The sequence below is a fragment of the Cinclus cinclus genome, chromosome 4 (genome assembly GCF_963662255.1).
Source record: "Cinclus cinclus chromosome 4, bCinCin1.1, whole genome shotgun sequence".
Taxonomy (NCBI): Eukaryota; Metazoa; Chordata; class Aves; order Passeriformes; family Cinclidae; genus Cinclus; species Cinclus cinclus.
In genome coordinates, this window is record NC_085049.1 from 59650768 (window position 1) to 59673798 (window position 23031).

Sequence of the window (23031 nt, forward strand, 5' to 3'; positions counted from 1 at the left end):
TGCAGTCTGACCTGCACAGCTGGTACGGCACCTTGCACCCCACTGCTGCTGAACCTGCTGGAGCTGGGAGTTCTGCTGCCAGGAGGGTTGGTGGGGGTGGGTGGTCCTGCATGGAAACAGGGAGTAAGGAAAGGGGGAAGAAGTGTAAGTTCCAAAGCCCTGGGGTCCAAAACACTCTCCATATCCTGCCTTCTAATAGAGAGCAAAATGAGTGCCTTGCAGGCAGAAGCAAATTTCTTTGATGTGCCCCATTAAAAACCAGCAAAGTAGGTCACTTGTGGAATAAGAAATGAAACAGCAGTGAAACAGTGGAAGTGAAGTGAATAAGAAGTGAAACAGCAGCAGGGAAGGCAGGTGTCTGGGTGGTGAGGTTCTGGTAGTGACCTCCTCTTTGCAGCAGCCAGGAACCAGCCTGCCCTTTGTGGGGTACTGCTGGGTTAGATGCTGTCCTGTATAAGTGGCTGCTGGAGTCTGGGCTGCTTTTCACTGGGAGCAGGTTCAGGCCTCTTCTGGTGGGGCCAGTGACACGCTCCTCACACCAAGACAACCTCTTCACCCTGTCTTCCTCTGCTCCTAGGTGGGGTGATGAAGCTGAATGAGCGGAGCGTGGCCCACTACGCCACCTGCGACTCGCCTGCCGACCATGCTGGCTTTCTGCGCAAGCGGGTGGAGCGGCACCACCACCATGGCACTTCCTACCAGCGCCGCTGGTTCGTCCTCAAGGGCAACCTCCTCTTCTACTTCGAGGAGCGGGAGAGCCGGGAGCCCGTGGGGCTGGTGGTCCTGGAGGGCTGCACTGTGGAGCTGTGCGAGGCCGCTGAGGAGTTCGCCTTTGCCATCCGCTTCGATGATGCCGGTGCCAGGGCTTATGTGCTGGTGGCCGATGGGCAGGCTGCCATGGAGGCCTGGGTGAAGGCACTCTCGCGGGCCAGCTTCGACTACATGCGGCTGGTGGTAAAGGAGCTGGAGAAGCAGCTGGAGGAGGCCTGCAAGAGCTTGGCTGCTTGCCGTAAGTCTCCACAGAGGTCCTTCTCTTCCTCCTCTGGCAGGAAGAGGCATCTCTCCAACCCTGCCTTGCAGCCTCTCCAGGAGAAACCCACCACCCTGGAGAATGGCTACTCCACGTGGAGTAGTGGTGGTTGTGTCGCCGGTGGAGCCACCTGCACTGACCATGACGGGGGACAAATGAAACCCCCGCCCCTGCCTCCACGCCGGCGCTCGGCCGCCGGCAGTGCCACAGGATCCCCAGCACCTGGCCTCTTACCAGCCATGCTGGAGAGCCCAGTGTCACCAGAAACGATCTGCTTCTCCAAGCTGCACAGCTGGTACGGGCAGGAGATCACAGTGCTGAGACGGCAGTGGCAGGAGAGGCAGAAGAGGGGACGCCCGTGACTGGGGGCACAGGACCCAAGTCACTGGCCAGCTGTGCCCAGTAGCCTGTCCTGCATGCAGGAAGAATGAAGTGAAGCGAAGGACGCTGCTTGCCCCTGCCGTCAGGAGTGGCTGAGTGTGTGGTGTGTATATGCTTCACTTGGTACGGATTCAAATCTCCTCTAAACCTCACATTTAATTTCCATGAGGCTTTATACAGCTGGAGAGTTTGTAACACCAGGGGAGCCAGCTTTATTTAAACTCTCTGTGCTGGAAATAGGAGCTGCCCAAATCAGCACATATGCAATGAACCTCAGCCAACGGGCTTGGCCACTTGCTGTCCTTGATATGGTGGATGCTCCGGGTGTTTGATCCCCTACCTCTCCTTCACCACATTTTTTTTGTGTTTTGTTTCTCAGTGTGGGGGTTTGCTTTCGGTCAGTGCTTTTTACTGTCTGTGGTCTTGTACCAAAGGCCTTCTGCCTTTGTTCTTCTGCAGCAGCTAAGGCTGAGCTCTTATGAAGTGCCTCTGACAGGCCACTGGCCCTGGCATGTGCCTCCAGCCTTGTCCCTCTCTCACTACAGGACGTGTAAGCCACTGCAGCTGTTGCTGGCCCAGCAGCTGGGGCCTTTGCATTGTTCTTTTACTTTCATCTGCACTAACCCTTCTTTCAGTTAAATCCTTCAGGATGTGGATATGGTCTTGCAACTCTCTCTTTGTGTGCTCATACTCAGCAGCAAGCCTGAAATGGAGACAGGGAGCTTGACTTGAAGCCACAGAGAGGACACCAGGAGCTCCCCAGGGCTGATCTGAACTCTGTCAAGTGGTAACCAAGCCTGATAACATCTCTGGCTCAAGGTTTCCCTGTTTCTAAACAGGAATGCTTAAGCCTCTTTGCCTGGGTAGGAGTAAATTTTTCAGCCTTTGCTTAGACCACAGCCCCAGTAAAGTGCCATATAGGGCTCAACCTGCTCATCGGGCTGCTTACCCAAGAGGGTGTCCAGAGCCACACTCCTGCAGGGCCTCTCTCAGTGTTGTGACTCTGCCCAGCTCCTGGAAGTGCTGCACATTTGGAGGAGAGGCTTTGAAGGAGTGGGGAGGGAGAGAGGGCTGGTCTTAGGAGGAAAAGTGAAGGTGTGGGAGTGAGTTATGGGTGTTGGCAGTGTCTGGGCTTGCCTCTCCAGTGTCAAAGCATTCTGCCTGCACCTGGCCTGCTGACACTTCCCTCTCATTTCATGTCAGCATTGCTTGGCTGTTCTCTGCAGCACATCCCATCCTCCCAGCAGGCTGGGAGGGCTGCAGGGATGGCACATCTGCCACCTCACTATGGAAAGAGACTTGTCCATCAGTAGGTCAGAAACCTTGGCCACAAGGCACACGGTACAAGCAGGAGGGTGCCAGGTCCAGGGACTTGAACTTCCTTGGGATGCAGTTTAAAAATCTCCCTTATCTAGTTGCATGCTTCCCATCTAAAAACATTAAATCTGTTTTATTGTCCTGTTTATTAAGGAGCTTTGCTAGGAAAGCAAAAACCCATTTCAGGTCATGACAGGCTGGAACCTTTCTGGACTTAAACATACTTGGCTTCCTACTTTGCAATAGCCTGTAGAGATAGCCGGTGCAGAAATCAGATTCCTGTGAACTCTTGGTGCCTTTTAATATATGTCTCTGGTAGTTTAGGATGATGACCTTCCAGCTTCCTGCCTAATTATGGCTTGATGGTTTATAAGAGGAAAACAGATCTTAAATTAGATCTTACAAATTACTTTGGTCAGTGAGAGTGTAACCTTCACTTGAGAGTAATGCAATCCAGTCTTCTCCAGTTCATGGTTCTATTACTTCACAGTAAGGGTCTTCAAGTTTGTGAAGATTATTTTTGTTCTGCTTTTGTGAAAACAGTTGAGAAAATTCAGGAACAGTTGACCATGGGGCAAGGCCCTGGCTTCACCAGCAGCTCAGCTGTTTGGACATAGGGGCCGTTTCTGCCTCCCTACCCTGCTGCTTGAAGAGTTCAGTATTGCAGCATTCCTGGCTGTAAATGTGTCCCCTTTCCCATGCCAGGGCAGCAGCATCAGAGGATTGCACTACCTGGTGCCTCCGTGGTCTGAGCATGAGTATTTTGGGACCAAGGTCAAATTTGTTGAGCATTTTCCTGTGTTTTTGTTTTTGGGGGTTTTTTTAATGTAATACAGAGAGACTATTCCTGATGTCTCAGATTAACATAAGGCAGATTGACAGTAAAAATTTAACTTCCAAAACAAATCAAAATGTAGTGGCAGTTCCTACATGAGGCCCAAGAATTGGGAGTGACTTGAAGGGAAAATAAATTAACAAAGCCAGTTCTGTCAGAACTGAAACTGAGGCAGTATTATTCATTTAAGGGCAGTTTCACTTTTAAGAAGATTAGTTTGTTTTAATAAGACAGGATTGTGCTCATAACACTACTAAAGAGCTTACATTTAATGCTTTAATCTCTCCCATTCAAAGGGCACAATTTCCACGCTACCTACCTTTGCATTAGCACATATCCCAACTAAATCCCCAATCCTGCAAATGAGGCACTGTGCTCCACTTTCCGTCTGATCACGTTTGGAGTAATTTGGTGTTTTATTCTGCAGTGCCGATAAGAAAATGGCTGAGTCCTGATCCACATTTATGCTCAGCCTAGCCATTCGTGCCTGGGCCTTTGCAAGGTATCCAAAGCACTGCCTGACTTTGGATGCACTTGATCAGGGTTTTCTCACCATCTCACTGCTGTAGTAGGGTTGTCCCTTTTCTGAGTGAAAACTGCCATAATTGGAGCCATGCCCAAATCTGTGTGGGAGTACAGGTTTCTTAATGACCACTGCTTCATTAGGCAGGAAGCAACTGAGTGCTGCACTGCCTCCTCGGGGATGGAGGCTATGGAGCCAGCCCAGATGAATTGGTTGTGCTGGCAGTGCCTTTGAAGCAGCCCCCAGGCAGGAGATTGGGATTTCAGCTTCCTGAGGTTGAACATTCATCTGGCTAATGGAGCAGCATGTCTTTCTGCAGGCAGAGATTGTGACAGGAAGGGCAGAGTTTTCACTGCACATGGTCCCTGGCAGCAAAATAAGACTGATTGGCACCCAGGGTTTTTCTCCAGTTGTTCAGGTTTGGGCTGTTTCACCTCCTGCATCCACTTCCCCTTTTTATTTTTAAAAACAGAAAATGTCTATCTAAACAGGTTCCTTGGCAAAGGGGGAGCTAAACACTGAAGCTGAATGGGTACTCTTCTTAAAGTACTGAAGTAAGATCCTTTTCTAAGAGTTTTCTTTAGTGAACAAGAAATGAGAGAAAAGTGCTAAAATTTAAATTGAACAAGAAGGGCAATTCTGACATTGCCTTTGTAAGCTGTGCTGAGAAGGGCTCTCAATCCTGGTAAATAGTTGATTAAATCCTTACATTTTTCTGAGGCTGGCCCTGTGATATATAATTTCTGCATTTTTAAAAAATTGTGCTGTTTTCCACTGAGTCCAGGTGAAGAGCAACCTGAAGCTTTTACCTGTGGCCACTCATTAGCCATGTGGTGGACAATCATGACCAAGATTAGACATTTTGTGTTACAGCAGCTACTGCATTAATAGTGCCTGGGGGAGCCACTCCTCAATGTTACCTCTCTCGGCTGCCTTTGCAGAGAAGCTGAAAAAAAAAAAACAAAAACAACACTGATATGCAGGGGGGGCATCTTTCACCAGCAGCACCAAAATCGTGTTCTCTCCGCACAATTACCTGGAAAACACTACGAGCAACTCTTGCCTTTCCAAGTGCTTCTATTTTAGGTAGGACGTGTTGCTGTTCTTAGGAGGCGGTTTTGCATGCGCCTTTGTTTTACACGCGGAATTTATATTATACCTTTCATTATATTGTTTAGAGTTTGTGTTACGCGCGGAACTTGTATTACGCATCTCATTACATTGTTTAGAGTTTGTATTTTGTGCAGCGAAGCCGAATAAACCGGTTTGATTTGTAGCCCGTGCACTGCCAATGGAGCCGTGAAGCCCTCCGGGCGTGTCCGCAGGGCCTGGCCGTTCCCACCCGGCCCGGTTTTCCCCTTATCGGGAGGTGGCGGGAGGCGGCCCGGGCCCTCCGTGCCCCCGGGGGCACCGAGAAACGTCCCCGGATACCGGGGGGGGCGCGGCCTCGCTCCGCGCGTGCGCAGCGCCGATCTCGCCGCCTCACCACAAGCCTCGCGAGATCTCAGGTGACGCCGGGGCTGGGCCGCGGCTCGGGGCAGGCGGGACGATGGCAGCGGCAGCCGCTCGGCTCCTGTCGGCGACCGTGGCTCGCTCGGGGCGTGCGAGCTGGGGCGTGCCGGGCCGAGCCCCGGCCGTGCCGCTGGTGCCCTCTCGGGCAGCCACAGTCACCCGCAGCGGCGCCATTTTGCCCAAGCCGGTTAAGGTGAGTGAGGGGCGAGCGGGCGGGGGCGGCAACAGCGGGCGGCAGCGGTAGCCAATCGGTGCGGGCGCAGCTGCTATGGGCGGTGCCTTGGGCGTGAATGACAGTTCTTGGGACCAATGAGAGGGTGCCTGCCCGCGTGGATGCGGAAGCGCTCAGCAGCGGGAGGAGACGGGAGCGGCCCCCCGAGCGTGCGGAGCTCGTCCGGTGCGTGTCCCCCGCGTCCCCCCGAGCGAGGCAGCGCTGCGGCGTAAGGGGGAGATCAACCCTTCCTAAGCTACCGGTGTTCCTGCCCGGGATCCCCGCTCGCTGGCGCGGAAGTGTTTGTAATAGGAGACTAGGATAATAAAGCGCGGTGCGGTGACCGGGGGTTGGCAGTAGGGACGCAGATCGTTCTTCGGGCCGCTTCCCGGGTCCTCCCCGCGCTGAATCAGCCGAAGTGCGACTTGCTTGGATGTAAATAACCATTTTTCACAATCGACTCCTTGCAGACGCCCTTCGGCCTTCTCAGAGTGTTCAGCGTCGTGATCCCTTTCCTGTATGTTGGTACTCAGATCAGTAAGAACTTTGCAGCCTTACTTGAAGAACATGATATCTTTGTCCCAGAGGATGACGATGACGATGATTAAAGGGTATGTCATTAACTACACCAGCAATCTATTCTAGTTTGTGCTTCCCGTTTGGCTTGGGGCAGGGAGGAGAATCTCAGACAAGGAAATACAGTCAGCAACAGCTTAAAAGATGCACTTGCAGTTAAACACATGGACACAGATATACCTTTGGCTATGGACTTATTTGTTTTGTACCAGAGTAGGCCAGACTTCTATCTGGGCAACCTCCACACCATGCATTTCTAAGAGACTGATGGTGGTTTAGATCGTGTCAGCTGAATCAGAAATAAAATGTAGTCAACGAGGGTCTATATTGCAGACAACAGAGAGACTTCAGTGTTCCTACATTACACATTCAAAGCAGGACAACAGAGCTGGTTAGGGGTCTGCAGCACACCTGTTATGAGGAGTGCCTGAGGGATCTGGGACTGTTTAGCCTGGTAAAAAGGCTCGGGGAGGCTGTAGCCAAGTAGGATTCAGTCTCTTTTCCCAGGTAACAAGCAACAAGACAAGAGGAAATAGCCTCAGATTGTGCTAGGGGAGGTTTAGATTGGATACTAGGAAACATTTCTTCAGGGAAAGGGTTGTTTAGCATTGGAGCAGGTTGCCTAGGGAAGTGGTGGAGTCACACACCCTGGAGGTATTTAAATAAGGTGTAGATTAGGTACTTAAGGACATGGTTTAGCAGTGGACTTGGCACTACTGGGTTAACAGTTGGGACTTAATGAACTTGAAGGTCTTTTCCAAACTAAACGATTCCTTGATTTTGTTCTACTTGTTTACCTGTTTAAAAGTCTTCTCCTAACTCACAGAATGACTCTTAAAAAACAGCATCATGTACTGTCTGAAATTCGGGTGCAGGTGAACCATTTAAGAGAATTCCAGAACCCATCAGAACAAACCGTCTGTTGGGTGTTATAAGATGGATCTCTGCAATAGTTGGACCATTCAGATTCACTGCAGAAAGGAAAAATGGAAATAGTTCACCTTTATCTGCACTATGCTACACTTTCTACCATTTTCTTTTATTCTGTTTAGCTTTTTCTTGTGTAAAGATCTGAGTTTGTGTATACTTGATTCTTTATAGAAGAGACTGTTTCAGAGAAGTAACTGTAAATAATGTAGGTTTATAATCAGTTTGGTGGATGTATTCCCATTTATAAGGGGTTTTCCAGCATACACTGTGCAGCTAAAAGCTAAGACTTAAAAGACTGCAAAGACTGCACTGGCCTGTTGGAAACTCCCCTTATGTAAACCCCATCTTGCTTAGTTTTGGGAGGAGGATACAGACTGCAGCTCAGTAGTGTAACTGTAACAGCTTATTTTTCTATTTTCAGCCCTGGAAGAGAAGAACAGAAGGGAGAAAGCCATTGACAAAGCAATGGTTCCAACATCTGTCACCTGTGTTTTGTCCTTCCTAACAAGGACAGGGGACTTTGTATCCCCTTTTGCCAGTGAGTGTCCTGCACGTCTCTGTATGCTGGAAATCTGTAGATCAGGATTGAAGGAAGTGCTTGATAAGCCCTGTGTCCTTGCACACACATGCTCACCTCATCAAAGACTGCTTGGGATGCCTTTAATTAGCAACATGGGAAACACTTAATTAAAGATGAAGAGATTGACATGTGCAACTTCAATCCTGTGTTTTTATATATTATTTGCCTGTGTCCTAGCATTTCTGTCTTAACCTGTATGTCTGTAGGGAGGCTCTCCTCATGCTTATTTTTCTCTTTCGAGTCCTTTCAGTAACTCAGTACTGATCTACAGGACACGTGGAATCCTAGGGGAAGCACCAGCCCCACAACACAGCCCTGTTAAAGAATGGAGTGCGCATCAATAATCACGCTGTGGTTCATCAACCTAGCTGTATCCAATGGGGACTGTCATTAACTTCAGTTTACTGAAGATTAAAGACAGTATTATCATCACAGAGTTGAAACTTTGAGTGGCTTTGGTAAAAGGTTGAGATGACAAGTTGCAAATTAAGTTGCGTGTGTGTTTTATAGCATTTAATCTCTGAACACTGGCTCCAAGTATCTAATGTAGTTCAGTACTTCCTTCTAAAAGAGCCCTAACATATTTGTTTTCACTTTTCATAGAAGCGTTTGCTATTGTGCTTAAATCCTTGTATCATAGACTTAAAAGATGATCTCTCCTGCTATGGCACAGGAAGAGTATCTTTAGTCACATCAGACCAGCTGTTCTCTCAAAATGAAACCTTGAGAGGTTGGTCAATTATTTATTTTTCTTAAGCCAGCATTGCCTCAGTGTCTCATGGTTTCTAGTCACTAGATCTGACCTCTTGACTGCCTACTTTTCTTATTGGTGTTACTGTTGAATTGGGAGTATAGTTCCAACAACCACATTTGTTCCCTTATTCTCTGGCGCAGCTTTTAATGTTTGCTCAGTAACTCCCCAGCATGGCTACTGAGAGAAAAGGGATCCTGTAATCTGAGTAACCCCAAGAGCTGTAGCTAAAAGTAGCTGTCAGGTTCTTGAGTCACTTGGTATCAGAGTTGCCCCCATCCTTGCCCAGAGTCACCCGAGAAGTGGTTGTTCCAGTCTGTCTGCTCTTGGGAGCCAAACATGTGCCCATTCCTGTTTTACATACTGCCAAAATCCTTTTCACTGCTTCGTCCTACAGTCCCTCCTGGGCCCCTCCTGACTTTGCCTACCCTGTCCTTAAAAACATGCCAACCCTGGAGCCCCAAGATACCTATGTACACATCCCTGAGGAGTGCTGTGTTAAACAGTCCTCATGGGGAAGAAAGCCCCAGTACTCACACGATAAAAATGTTTATTTAGGCTACAACAAAAGAAGTTTGAGTGTACTACAAATATCCAATGCTGGTCACATCTGGCAGAGCTCCAGCACCAAATTACTTGATGAAAACCTGTTCTGTCTGGTGAAAGAATAAGTTCTCCTTCACTCTCTCAAAAGGGAACAGTAATTGCTGATTCAGTGGATGAGGTGAGGGTAGGACACAATCTCCTGCTAGGCTTCTGAAACTCTTACACAGCCTTCCTATTCCAGAAAACAGTACAGACCCCCTTTATCCAGGTAATTTCGCTTTACAGCAGAGAAATGAACCCTGCTTTGATGTTTTTTGATGTTTTAATGCACAAGGATTTATTTGCCTGCTGGATTTTATATATATTTTATGTATTCTCTGTGAGAAACTAGGAAGACTAATGCCCAATAAAAAACATAACATCAACAAAGTCATAGCTTGAAATTGCAAGACACCGCATGAATACATATGTGCCTCAAGCACAAGAATATTTGTGTGAGTACAGTGGCTTTTCTGAAGGCCTGCCCTTCTCCTCACGGAGCTAACATCTACAGATGGGGCTGCAAGCTAATCACAAAGACCCACAGCCAGGTTGTGTTGTGGTTATCCAGCAGATACCCCAGGGTAAGTGATCGGATAAATGCCATCCACTGAAAATACACATTGGTAAAACTAGGAAATTACAGCTCTTCAAACAGATCACAATCACTTGCTCATGTTCTGGATTCATCTAGTCATTAGGCTCCTAAGATGCTGGAGAATTTCTTTGTATGGATTTTTTTTTTCTATTGTATAGAACTTTATTTGTAATATAAGGCAGGAACACACAGAGTCAGTTTCTCAGGGATTGTGGCCTGCATAGAATTTGGACAGAAAGTCTTTAGGTTGCGGAGTTTCCGTCTCGTGGAAATACCTCATGACATGAGTCCTCTGCTTCCAGACATGAATGGTTTCTTGAAGCTCCATTTTCCCCTGCACACACACAAAAGAATTTTAGACTAGCTGGCAGTTAGAGCCCAAGTCTAACCACACAGTACTGTGAAAGTTATTTGAATGCACTTAAAAACACCTGTGAAAATAATAACTGCTGTTCTGTACTCCTACAGCCTGCATGCATCACCTACACTATGATGCAAATACACTGTTCTGCCTTGGGACTTAAGGTGATTTCTCTGTAGCACAGCTTCCCAGCCCTGTGAAACAGGCAAGAGACTCCGTTCTATTCTTAAAACCTGCTTTCTCTCCTGACCAGCACCTCCCATAAAATTCTACACAACATTCCTAGTTTTTGAGCACCTCTACTGAATTTGGGTGAACAGCAACACTTTAGCTGCAAAATTAACTGCTGCCAAGTGCTTTGTACCAGTATCACTGCCACTGAGACATGCAACTTCTTCACAATTCCATTCTTTGTACTGGTTTTATAGGATGGTAGCACAGAGCAAAATGACACTGCCTGGAACTGTCACCTACCATACTATCTAGAATTCTGTTTCCAGATTTTTTTCATAATGTAAAGACACAATAATTGTCTTGAAATGCAAGAAACAAAACAGGCTAGCATGGCAGTCCTTGGTTGGTAGCTTCCTAATGCATTAGAACTGCAGAGGTCAGTTACTGTTGCTCAAACACATTTTGAAGCCTGTTGTGCTAATTATTGCTTTGAAGCAGATAGGTCTCAGGCCTGTAACACCACCAGATGTGTTGCAGAGTTGGAGTGTTGAAGTGCCACCAAAAACTAGCTTCCCGCTAAGTACTGACACTGTAATATATGTTACAGAATCAGTGAAGAAAACCATTTTCCAATCCAATGAAGTACAGCGGAGGGTAGAAAGTTAATTTTTAATAGCAAACTAGTGAGCAGCACCTATTTTCCTTTTCTTTGACTGCTGTCGTTAAAAAATGACAAGCAAGCAAGAAAGCAACAAAAATAAAGAACAAACTTAGTATCTGAGTTGCCGCTTTGCTTGACATACACTTGCTGAATTCCAAAGCCACCTGACCCCTTATCAACAGGTTTGGTGACATAGATGTATCAATCCAACTGCAAGAGATGACAACTCCATAGATAGGCTTGTACGAAGTTGTCCCTCTCCTCCATCACACTCACCATCAATCATCTACATTCTCTGCAGCTTCAACAAATCAGAAGTAACTATTTGTACCTTAATAACCAGCATGTCTATCACGCGTGGATCCGTGACGTGGGCATTCTTCATGAACATCTCCCGCACCTTGTTACGCCCCTGTTTCACCGTGATGTCCAGCTGGTACAGGTGCACTAAGAGAAACACAACACCTACTGCGGTCATCCAAGTCGCTCTGCACTTGTTCCACCGGCAACGTGTAACTCAACCCGAAAAATCGCTACATTGTCACTCGTTCATGCGATGCCCGCCGGCTTCATCAATGTCATTAAGGCCGTTCCGACCTTGAGCCCGCGCGGCAGGCCCCGCGTCCCTCACCCACCCGTGTTGGGCACCTCGCGGTACCAGGCCCGGTACAGCTCCCTGACGCGCCGCTTCGCCTCGCCCAGGTCCCGGCTGAAGATCGGCTTCACGGCGGCCGACACCACCCCCTTGCCCGCCACCGCCATCTTGCTGCCGCCGCCACCTTCCCCTCCGCCCGCGGGAACGCTCGGAGCACCGCAACTTCCCCTATTGGTCAGCTGAGCTGCCACTCCAGTCTTCCGGCCCGGCCCCTCCCATCCGATTGGTGGTAAGAAACGCCAATCACCGCTGCTGCAAGAGATGGAGCAACTGGTGGGAGGGCCCCGCCCGCCGAGGGCCCCGCCCACTTAGGGCCCCGCCCGCCGAGGGCCCCGGGTCCGCACCGCCCCTCAGAGCCCGCTCCTCCCTCAGGGCAGGGCTGGAGCTGGGATTTGGAACGATCGAGGTTGTTCCCTTTGCCCCCGCAACGCCGCAATCGGCTGCTGTTCAGTCGTGCGGTAGGGCTTTCTCTCAGTACACTCTTGCATGCTAGAAAGACGGTCCTTACTCTAGCTGTACCCCCGTTTTTATCCAAATACACGAGTGCCGGGATCTCTCTAGAGTTAAGTTCTCTTTAAACACTCTTTTGGGTATGTGCTGGCCACTATAAATCCGAACACTATAAATCAGTGTCATTGAACGGACCAGAAAAGTAACACTGAAATGAAAGACGCAGGTGCGGTGCTGGGTGTGAGGAGAGAAATCTCAGGTGAGTGAGAATCTGAGGCAGGACTGAGGAGAACACAAAGAGGAGGGGGAAGATTTCACATCACTTTTATTCTTTCAAGTTATTTTGTAGATGAAAAGCATAAATGTCCAGTTCCCGTTGAAATTCAAATCTTAATTATGTTAATAAGTATTTGCATTATTCAATAGCTTTCATAGCTTCCAAAATCACTATTACACAAATGTACTACTACACATGTCCACTCAGTTCCAGATATTTTACGGTTTTTTAGTGGTGGTTATACATAGGAGCTCCTTTTTGTACTGTCTCTTTAGATGTGGTGAGGGAGCTACTACTAATTTAAACATCTTTGCATCTTGTAAAAAAATTTGTCAGGAATATTGCAGGAAGAAAGTGAAAGGTAACTCTGAAATCTATGGTCATACACATATATGGTCATACAGTATAACTCCATCCCATACCTTTGCAAGTTCCAAACCTGCCTAAGAGCTGACTTTGTGTAATGCAAAAAAGAAAACCACACACACACACACACACACACACACACACACACACACACACAAAAGGTTTAATTAGAGGAGATAGTAAATCTAAACACCAGGATTTCTCTTTAAATGTATTTATCAAAATTTCTGTATTTCACCAATGATCTTCTTCTGTGCCTGAAACACCATACGGATTATTTATTCATTCTTACTGGAGACACAGTGTGACATAAGGGTTGTTTGGATTAAAATTTACTTTCTTTGAGGCTACAAATTAAGACAATGCAGTTCAATTTGTTCAACATACAGAAGTATGTAATAAACAGGAAGGAATGAAGGGGACATGTATGTCTTGGATGGTAAGATTTTCCAGAAGCACTACTCTGAAACTGCATTTTAATGTCACCTTGTTGTTGGAGCTGAAGGTCTCTTGTCTGATTCAAGGACCACAACTAGAATTAAGCTAAACAAGGTATTGGCCTAGATCCTTACTTTACACAGATGAGGCATTCTGCAGAGCTTTGAGACTGAACTTGGCATGATCCTGCCTAGACCTACAATGTTTCTGACAGAGTTTGGGTGGGTGGTGTTCTGTGAGTGAGGGTGGTGTGCACTTATCTTGGGAGAGCTCGCAACAGGTATGGGTGTGGAGAGTTGGTGAGTGCAAAGTGACCGTCCTCCCGTGGCCTGGGCTGGTCCTCAGGGAGCACAAAAGTGAATTTCTGCAGGAGAGTGGTAAAGAAGAGAAAGAGCTCCATCCTGGCCAGCTGTTCTCCCGGACAGGCACGGCGACCTGCGAGAGAGGGAATAGGAAGTGTCTGTCAAAGAGCACAACAATCGAAACTAGAATCGCCGCAGGGGGAGCAGATCACCCTCCTGCTGTGCTTCTGACTTGCAGCTGGATCCTCCCCTCAGATTTACCTGCTGAGAAGGGCAGGAAGGCCTCTGGTTTCACAAACTGCCCCTTTGCATCCAGGAAGTGTTCGGGGTGAAACTCCTTTGGTTTCTTCCAGACTGTCTCATCCTTCAGCACGGAAGACAAGTTGGTGATGACTGTCGTCCCCTGTACTCCCCACAAGAGGAAACAACTTAAGTGAGAACAGCAGCATTATCTTAGCACAACGGAACAGTGCTGGTCCCTCTTTAGTCCGTGTCTCCCATCTATTTCCACTTCTGCATCTTATTTGAAGCAGAGGTAAAGCAGGGCCCTTTTCCAATGACATATGGTGCCTGCCCTACACTCTGAAGCATCTGAACTTCTGCAGTTTGTATGCCTACAAAGGCTATTGCATGCAAATGCCAATTTCATGGTTACACACTGGAAACAGCCTCTGTTTCTCAGATCCTCCTGGACCTGTCTTACAGCTGCAGAGAAAAAGCTGACTGACAGACTTCAAAGCTCAGCTTTCGGAGGGACCATGGAAAATCACAAAGCTTTCCTGTTTCACATGTCACGGTTCTAAATCAGAGGATATACCACATTACCACAAAAAAAATTACAAAAATATCCCAGGCTTGAATTCTGCCACTGCTGCCAGGGCAGCTGCTTGTCACAGCAGAACTCGTCTGAATGCTGATGGCATTTGGGTAGCTTCAGAGGTTAGAATTTAACTACTATGATCTCGGGAAAGCCAGTAAGCTGTGTTGAGTGCCTCCAGAGAGCCTGTTAGGCTTCTTCTGACAGGCAGTGAATATCACGGCTCATCAAGAGGAAAGGAAACCTTTGCACTGAGCTGCCAGTGCAGTTGTACTCCCATACAACAAGCATAAGCCTACAACACAGATATGACCATCTGCCTGAATTTAGCATTTCAAAATGTCCCATTTTAGTGCTCAACAATGACTATAATTAGGGCTGGAAGTGCAACACTGCAGGGTTGGATGGGGTGATTCCCACCCCATGCCTGGCATCTGCACAAGGTGAGGCTGCTGTATTGCTTATCTGGTCACAGTCACCTTGGGTATAAAGAAGCCTTGCAACTCGGTGTCCCGGTATGTCATGTGAGGTACCCCAACTGGAACAATATCCCCACAGCGTTGCACTTCATGGATCACAGCATTAGTGTAAGGCATGCTTGCTTGGTCCTTCATGGTGGGGTGTCTCTCTCTGCCAATCACTTTATCAATCTCTGCCTGGACCTTACCTGAAAGCAGAAGAGATAAAGAATTAGAGGACCCTTAGATAATCAGAAGCAGCTGGTACAAGCTGAAGGAAGACTGGCTGCATGAGATTCACACTGGGTGTGAACAGGACAAGCAGTTAGAGACACAAACAGAAACCAGACAGGAAGGCATTTTTCTGTTCACTGGTAACTCTGTGTAACTCTTCTTTGTTCATAACATCTTTAATAAAGGCCTTGCCACTTGACATGCTACCTTACCCCTCCTCTATGCAGCTAGAAGGGTAGCTGGGCAAGCAGTATGAGATAATTTAAACCAATCAGTATCTATTCCAAATAGATGGAACAGAGTACACTGACTGCTGCAAGTCCCCAGGTAATGCCCTTGAAATGAAGGCGACAGCAAACTTGCCCTTTGAACTCCAATCTTTTTATCACGACTAACCCCCTGCCACATGAGCTGTTTGGGAAGTGTTTCTCCTGTGTTTCTGCTAGACCAACAATCACCAAAGCTGCTCCTCATTCTGAAATCCATGGATTGCTGTTCCTCATTGCAAAATCCTTGTGGAAAAATCAGTCTTGAAGGGAAGAGGCTATACTTCTGTAAGTAAGTTTCTGACTTACTCTGTATTTCTGGGTGAAGAAGCATATACAGCAATGCCCACCGGAGAGTGGTGGAGGTGGTTTCAGAACCAGCTGTAAATAAATCCATGGCCACCAGACGAAGGTTTTTATAGTGGAAACCATTCTCTTCAGCTGCCTTACCCTGTTGAGAGCAAAAAAGTGTGTGATTTGAGCTGGGCTATTTCCTGGGTGAGAAGAGCACTATCCAGAGAAGTACTAGGTCCATTTTTTAGCATGCGTTCCTGTTTTTCATTGGGAGAGTAGAGCACGACACAAGCAACAGTCTGAGCATGGCTCATGTACTTCGTGACCTTGTTACCTCCTGTATTTGAAGGTCCTCAACCACCTCCAGTATACTCAGAGAAGAATGCTACCCCTGCCTTCAGGACAGAAGTAAACATCTTGCACTCTCATCTCAAACAGGCCCCTGCCACTCACTGCCACTCACCTTCCCTCAGAGGAGGTGGAACACAGTTATTCAGGTTTGACCAGATGATAAAAGCCACAGAGTAGAGAGAAGGCTGCATTGATGTGGCAAATGCAAAATTAGCATGATTTTAAGGGGGTTATCTCTAGCAGTGCATTACAGATTCTCGCTGCTCCTGCCTTGGTATTTTCTTAGAATTGGAAAAAAAAAAAAAAAGGGTCATCAGGTTAAAGGATTATTGCTGCCTATTAAGTCTCCAACACCACTTTCAGCAAAACTGGTCTCTCATCCAAATGCTAATTGAGCTCAAATTTGTTAGCATATGAGATATGACAAGCTCTCTGCATGAGTTCATCTGCTTGTCTTTTCTAATCCTCTTTATACTTCCCTTTCCTAGGGACTAGCTTCTGTTAAGTTATTCTGTATATTTAGATGCTGTTATAATATAGAGAGCAATTAATAATGCATTTAAGACTCAACTGTTATTCCAATAAAAGATCTCAGACAAGGGAGTTTGGGACTGACGTGACCAAAGTTAACTCAGGAGAGGGATTTATCAGACTGGTTTATCAGGTGATATTAGTGAACAAAAGAGAGGTGTGACAAGAGGCAACATGGTCAGGCTCACATCCACCCTCCAGCTGTACTGCTCAGTGCAGAGTAATGTGGGTGGGTGGTCACTGACACCCACAGCATGGCAGGGTTTGTTATGCAGAGCAGCAGTCCAGCCTGAGGATTTGGACAGTGGAAGAGATTTGCAAGCAGAATTTGTTAATATTGCTCATCTGGCACTTGAAATTTAGTGAATCCATATGCACAAACGTAAGGCAGATGGACGGGCTGACCCAAATATCTTTGATTTTATACTGACTTTGTGCCTGACTGAATTCAAGGAAAGACTCCTTTTAATTTCAGTGAAGTTCAGATTTAGGCTTTCCTCTGATATCTAGTGAACTAGTTCTTAGCAAGCAATTCAAAATTATATATCCCCAGAGGAGGCACTAGTTTCAAATCATAACTTGGTTTAAAGGCAGGCTATGGATGGGGCAATGACACCAAAAAGTCAATCTGTTGCTTAAGTTTTGTGACTGATTTTGAGGCATCAGTCATTGAGGCACTGACACTACACAGAATCTTGCATGCTGAATTGTTCCCTGGCACAAACTGAGGACAATTAGTGAATTCTCAATCATTGCCTTTTTAAAGCCTACAAATTTTTGAAGGCTGGAAAGGAGGAAGTTCCTACATTCTGAAGGAAATGTGAAGGCAGAAAATGGAAACAAGAACATCAGCAGATAATACGATGTCTTAAGACAATAAAAGAGGTTACGCATGAAGAATACCTTTCTTCTCAAGAGACAATGTGAAATGAAAAAGTAGTAAATGAGTTGATAAGAGGATTTGTGCAGCTCTATGAGGAAAGTCAACTTCACGAGCTTGAACAGGCAAAGAAAGTACTCCTGACCCCAGAGGGTTTGCTAGTGTCACCCTACCTTCTCCATTTCCTTTAAAAACACATCAGTGAGATCTCGGGTGTAAGCAGGGTCCCAGGTCTTCAAATGCTTATCTATGATCACATCTATGAAATCCATTAACTCATTTTGTGCTCGAAAGGCTCTCTGTGGCACTCCAGGGATGCGCAACAGAATGGGCACCACGTTAAGAAGCTGGGGTGTGAGAACCAGAGAGAGTGAAAGAGAAAGAGAGAGAAGATATTACATGCTGCAAAAATAGAAAAATGTTGAAAACACAGTTCTCTCAAGCAATAGAGAGCAGTTTCTTACAGCTTGTGGTTTACCTGAGGCAGGAATCCAGCTTCTTCATTCAACGAATTTTGAAATAACTGTGACAGTTTTTTGAATGTCTCATCACCATAGTCAAAACGGTCTCCAAAGACAATGCTGCAGATCATGTTGCAGACAGCATTATTTATAAGAAGATGTATATCAAAAGATTTACCTGAAAATGGAAATGGAGACCAAGCCATGAAGCTCAGCAATACCAAACTGCTGGACCTCATCTGTCAGCAATGAGAATACACAACTACCACCTTGATGACACCAGGAGAAAAAAACCTCAAACCACTCAAAGCATCACAATAGCAAGTGAAGATCTTCTCATTCTTGCTAATATTTGGTTGATCAATGTTTAAAGAAGAAAACTCCCCAGAAAAATTGAGTTGCAAGTTTGGTCTGTCACTTGACAGGTAACACTTCGTTCTGTGTCAGGGTGACAGGCTGTGAACTTTCAGCTGCACTTCTATTGCATCTGATAATATCAATATGTTCCACTAAACTTCTTAAAGTTGGAGTGACTGAGCTCTGGGAATAATTCTGTTTTACCTCTCTATTTCTAACTTCCTGTTTATTTACTGTTTCGAATGGATTGGTGTTACAGTAGCCCCACTGTGTGAAGCAGAAGTGGCTCCAAGGAGCGCACACAGACCAGAAGCACTGCATTTGTGTGGGAGGAGAACACTGCCTGCCAACAGGAGTGGCTGTAGTATTACTTCTCTCTGCATCACTGCATTGCCTTTCTCTGCGACTTCCCCATCCTTGTGGATGTCACAAACCTTCTTCAGACTTGATGGCAGAACAAAGAAATCCAGCTTCCTCTACCACTCGCTCCTCCAGGGATTTCTTTCCCATCCCAAAGTTCCTCAGCGTAGTGAGTGTGAATCTCCTTAGCTCCTTCCACATGTGCCCATATCTTGCTACAACAATCCCTGGAATTGTGGATGAGCAAGAAATGTCAGATATCAGACTTGAACATCAAGCAAATTTTGCTAGAAAACAGCAATAGTGGGTCTGGAGGTACAGGTCTGTGTGGATAGATGAAACAGTCTCACCTTGTGCAGCTTGTTCAGACAGCAATTCTGAAATCGATCACTGCACCTTCTAATGCCTGTTCATGTCTGGCAAAGGTGCAGGGGGGATTCAATGGGAGCAACAAGGGCTGCTAAGGATAAAGGAATCACCCCTCCAAAGCATTCAGCATTGTTCCCATAGCTTGTGTGAACCAGGTAGCAGCTTGTGCCACCACACAGGAGCTGAGGATGTGATGTGGGTAGGATGCAGGAAAATACTCTGTTTTGAATGAAAGTCACCATTTTTTTTGCAATAAATTACATGTAACATTTTGCATAAGTATTTTGTCTTAAGCACCGTCAGCACTAATTTGTTAGTGCTGGGAACTGGCAGTAAAGTTGTACCACTTATAGTGTCCTTACACAGCTGAAGAAGTGTGTGCTTGCTGGAGTCACACTACAACCACTAAGGGGAGCCCCCACTTAATCAAATCCGAGTTTGTTGCCACCAAAGGGTGCCAGACATGCAAGGAGGTTGACCAGGGAATGTGCGAAGGTGCACCGTACTGAGAACACCTTGCCTCTACCCAGTCCTCATGCTAGTGCCATCAGTGAATGTCCATTTTCATGGGACTTGCCTTCAGAATCCTTTCCATAGCCCATATGTTCATACATTGGAAATTGCGGCCGGTCAGCAAAGTCCTCTGATTTGTGGACCAGGGCTTCCTTCACTGTTTTATACCCATTCAGCACTACCACGTTGGTCCAGCAGTTCTGGAGACTGAAGATGTTTCCAAACTTCTTCTGAAGCTGCCAAGATAAAAAAGCATGTCCCTGAAAATAAGCTGAGTGTAACATCAGAAATATCACCATATCTTTCTTCAGGACCTTTACTATTTAGTGAACTTTGAGGTACTTTTATTCAGAGATCTTCAGCTGATTTTTGACCTTTATTTTTGCAGTGCAACAGCTCCAAACAGCACTAAGCAGCAGCTGTAGCAGGGATCAATGCCTTGTAAGTGGAAAAATTTGGAATACGCTTATCCTGACCAAACTGTTGTCATGAACATTGTGACAGTACATTTAAATTTTGTCAAGAAACTTTTTTTTTTATTTTTAAAGACTGCATGCTCAATAATGAATTGTTTCCTAATGTTTCTGTTTATTTTGATCTGAAAGACTAAGTAAGTTTTGAGTTAGTCTACTGCTGAAGGAAATATTGATAATAAGGTGATACATAATTTTTAAAGACAAATTTGTACTTAAAGATCTACCCAGAGCCAGGTTTTCAGAAACATGGTTGGGAAAGGCAATTCCACACTGGAGTTTCAGGTCAACTTTCTCCCTAAAACATCTAGTATGACTGGTAACTAGCACATCTGTTGTGATCTATAAGCCTCATAAAACTGAATGCACAGGTAATCCTGTCAGCCATACACTCACCATGGGATCTGGCTATGGAGCAAAATCTTCTCTGGGTAGACAAGCCCTCTAACAGGACATAGAGTCCTGGGAAGGCAGGTCAAAGCTCCCCTGCTAGTCAGAAACACTGAGCAAAGCTCAGAAGCATGTTGTTTATAGACAGTGGAATAGCAACAATACCCCACAGTTTTCTTTTACTTTTCTTTCCTGTCTTTTTTCTTTTTTTGGTTGCTGTTCTTTAAAAGCTGAGATTCTTGATTCCTGCACTGCAGCATTGCAAGGAATTTAAGTACTTAATACTGTATTTGCAGCAGGGTTGAAAAGGGATTTAGCACTTCACTGGCACTAGAAATACGTCATTAAAAATGATTACTGGTCAAGATTGTGGTTAGCATGACACAGACGTGATATGATTTGAAAATGGTAAGCTTTTGGACAATGTCCAAGCAAATAATACAATTGCTATATTTAGTTTTCTACTTGGCAGGTTTTGGACATGCAGCTGAACAGCGCTGTCCTAGAAAAGAGGCCTTTAGAGTTTGCAAACTGAAGCACAAAACACCCGTGGTTTATCTGCTGCAAGCTGTGAAAGCTGTGCTTTCCCTTTGAGAAAAGCTAAGCCCTGACTTTGAATAGGAACGCTACTGAGATTTTGGGCATTGCTGCTGGGGCAAATCCCACAAGCTGGTCTCTTTAACCGAAACTGTCACATGCCTACAGGCATGTTTCAGTAACTCCAGGGAAGCCTGCCATTCCTGCAGCCACATTCTCAACCCACGGATATTTGTTTGTCTTCACCTGTTTGTACATTCCCCTGCTCTTTGCCTCCAAGCCTGCCCACATGTTAGGCTGGCAGCCAGTTCTACAGCAGCACCTATCACTGGGGGCACAGCAGTGGTCTCCCACTGAGCTCACAGAGATGGGGAGATAGAGGTTGGGAAGTGTTGGTGTGTGATTATCTCTTTATCTGTGCCAGCCAGGTCAGACTGACCAGTGACTTGCGTCATCCTGGACTGTGGAGAGAGCATTACCCTTCAGCTTTGGGCAAAGGTGATGCTGAAGTTGGCAAAAAATAAACTTTCTAACATAATTTGAAACATTAGAAAGCAGGCATTCTTTATTGTAGCACTGGTCTCCTCTAATAGAATGAGTCCATGAAGTAAATGAAGCCATGAAACTTTACAACAGGGCATTTATTCCATCATGATCATACAAATTCATTGCAGTGTGCTTCCCAGCTACTACATAAACATCAATTTTCCTAGGACTTACCTGAGCACATCTGCCTACTACTGTAAGCCCTTTTATGGTCCTAGAGGGTCATCTAAAGCTGTTTCTGGGAGTCATACTGAGTGCTTCAATATTACAGGTGACCTTTCCTTGAACTTTTTCTTTGGTCATGTGCTGTCGTTTCTTGTTACATAACTTGCCAAGCACCTATTATATTCCTCATTATCTGTTTAGCCACTGTTTCCAGCTATGTTTATTATCCTGTGAGCATAGTTTTGCATTATTTTTGTCTTTTTTTTGCTAGTTAGTCTTAAAGCTCTATCTAGCGTCTTCAGGGGAAACAAAAATTCCTATTCTTTGTATTCTGTATCTGTATCTGATGCCAGGTGTGACCCACCCCTCCTGGGCCCACGGTGGATTGTGTGTGGGGTGTTTTGTTCAGGGGCTGCCACTCACCTGGCCAAAGGTGTGATGTGGGTTGTGGAAGTCAATGGAGAACATGGTCCCGATGAATGGCAGCGAGGCTGGGCCCGGTGGGTAATGGCTCCACTTCTTCCTGCGCTTCATGAAGTCAAGCAGTAAAGTAAACACTGTAAGAAAAACTCCCAGTATAGAAACGTTGGTCCAGATTGATGACAGCTGGGACCCCAGCCACAGGAGCAATGCCATTCTGTAGCCTGTCTATCCCTGACCTTCCTCTTTTGACCCAAGACTGTTGCTGCCTCCTTTTGCCTTTTCTCTTCTCCTCTCTCTCACTTTCTTGCCCTGACAACTGCCCCTTTCTTCTTGCTTCCTCCTCTTCCTTTTTTTGGAAGGAAAAAAACTGCCTTTTTCTGCTGCTTCTGTCTCCCTGCACTTGCTGGCTTTTGAATGTGAAACTTGGCTCTAAGCTCCTCCTCTGCTGGGTTCAGCCTTAGGGGAGTGGTGACAGGGGTCATCCCTCCTTCTCTTCCTCCAAAGCTGGAGCTGAGAAGCCTCTGTTGCTGCTGAAAGTGGTGGCTGGTGCTGACGATGCCCTCAGTGGGTCAGGGCTGGGTGAGCCCTGGGTGTTTGGGTGCCTTCTCTCAGAGACAAGGAGAAGTTCACAAGCAGCCAGTCTTGCTGCATTCTCATGGGGCGATTTGGAAAAAGTTTGTTTAAATGTGTGTCACCTTCTTGTTAGTACAGTCAAGTCAAGGAAGAAGCAGCTCCTTAACACAGATCATACAGGTTTATGTTTGCAGGCTAAGGATAGGTTCCATTTGAGCTTGAGAAAGTTCAGGTTAGAGCAAACATTCCCTTACAGAAAGCACTTGCTACAGAAATTAGCTTAAAACAGTCACTTGAGATTTTTAAAATAATTTATGTTTCTAGGATTAAAATTTTTTATCCAACTCCAAATGTCAGTCAGCACAATGACCTTGGCTTTTGTAGAACACAGCTCAGCTGCAAGGAAAAAGTCATACACATTCCAAGGTGCCTTAAATAGCCAGCCTTTGGGGCAGCAGTAATGCTAACACAATTATGGAGTTAGTCAAAGTATTTCCTAAAGCAGCACAGCTGTGTGCTC

General features: G+C 46.1%; 4 protein-coding genes across 4 annotated transcripts; 2 read left to right on the top strand and 2 right to left on the bottom strand.

Annotated features, from left to right (window-relative positions):
- Positions 1–6: 6 nt before the first annotated feature.
- On the top strand, positions 7–5362 carry PHETA2 (PH domain containing endocytic trafficking adaptor 2). The gene is made up of 2 exons (XM_062492240.1): positions 7–22; positions 578–5362. The coding sequence occupies exon 2, from the start codon at positions 586–588 to the stop codon at positions 1390–1392; it is 807 nt and encodes a 268-aa protein (XP_062348224.1). The 5' UTR covers positions 7–22; positions 578–585; the 3' UTR covers positions 1393–5362.
- A 264-nt stretch (positions 5363–5626) lies between these two features.
- Positions 5627–8036, top strand: SMDT1 (single-pass membrane protein with aspartate rich tail 1). Its single transcript, XM_062492243.1, has 3 exons — positions 5627–5791; positions 6280–6420; positions 7737–8036. The coding sequence occupies exons 1-2, from the start codon at positions 5636–5638 to the stop codon at positions 6415–6417; spliced, it is 294 nt and encodes a 97-aa protein (XP_062348227.1). The 5' UTR covers positions 5627–5635; the 3' UTR covers positions 6418–6420; positions 7737–8036.
- A 1143-nt stretch (positions 8037–9179) lies between these two features.
- NDUFA6 (NADH:ubiquinone oxidoreductase subunit A6) lies at positions 9180–11805 on the bottom strand. Its single transcript, XM_062492242.1, has 3 exons — positions 11661–11805; positions 11357–11472; positions 9180–10163 (listed from the first exon to the last, which is right to left on the bottom strand). The coding sequence occupies exons 1-3, from the start codon at positions 11785–11787 to the stop codon at positions 10032–10034; spliced, it is 375 nt and encodes a 124-aa protein (XP_062348226.1). The 5' UTR covers positions 11788–11805; the 3' UTR covers positions 9180–10031.
- A 1662-nt stretch (positions 11806–13467) lies between these two features.
- Positions 13468–22151, bottom strand: LOC134043236 (cytochrome P450 2D14). Its single transcript, XM_062491378.1, has 9 exons — positions 21939–22151; positions 19469–19640; positions 18597–18749; positions 17823–17983; positions 17518–17691; positions 15598–15739; positions 14810–14997; positions 13775–13916; positions 13468–13646 (listed from the first exon to the last, which is right to left on the bottom strand). The coding sequence occupies exons 1-9, from the start codon at positions 22149–22151 to the stop codon at positions 13468–13470; spliced, it is 1524 nt and encodes a 507-aa protein (XP_062347362.1).
- Positions 22152–23031: the final 880 nt, after the last annotated feature.

Coding starts and splice junctions, on each gene's coding strand:
- PHETA2 (XM_062492240.1), top strand. CDS start 586: ATGAAGCTGAATGAGCGGAGCGTGGCCCACTACGCCACCTGCGACTCG.
- LOC134043236 (XM_062491378.1), bottom strand. CDS start 22,151: ATGGCATTGCTCCTGTGGCTGGGGTCCCAGCTGTCATCAATCTGGACC. Junction 19,641..21,938: donor CACATCACACCTTTGGCCAG/GTGAGTGGCAGC, acceptor TTATCTTGGCAG/CTTCAGAAGAAGTTTGGAAA. Junction 13,647..13,774: donor CTTCCTGCCCTTCTCAGCAG/GTAAATCTGAGG, acceptor CCTCTCTCGCAG/GTCGCCGTGCCTGTCCGGGA.
- SMDT1 (XM_062492243.1), top strand. CDS start 5,636: ATGGCAGCGGCAGCCGCTCGGCTCCTGTCGGCGACCGTGGCTCGCTCG. Junction 5,792..6,279: donor TTTTGCCCAAGCCGGTTAAG/GTGAGTGAGGGG, acceptor GACTCCTTGCAG/ACGCCCTTCGGCCTTCTCAG.
- NDUFA6 (XM_062492242.1), bottom strand. CDS start 11,787: ATGGCGGTGGCGGGCAAGGGGGTGGTGTCGGCCGCCGTGAAGCCGATC. Junction 11,473..11,660: donor CCGCGAGGTGCCCAACACGG/GTGGGTGAGGGA, acceptor TGTTTCTCTTAG/TGCACCTGTACCAGCTGGAC. Junction 10,164..11,356: donor TAGACATGCTGGTTATTAAG/GTACAAATAGTT, acceptor GTGTGTGTGCAG/GGGAAAATGGAGCTTCAAGA.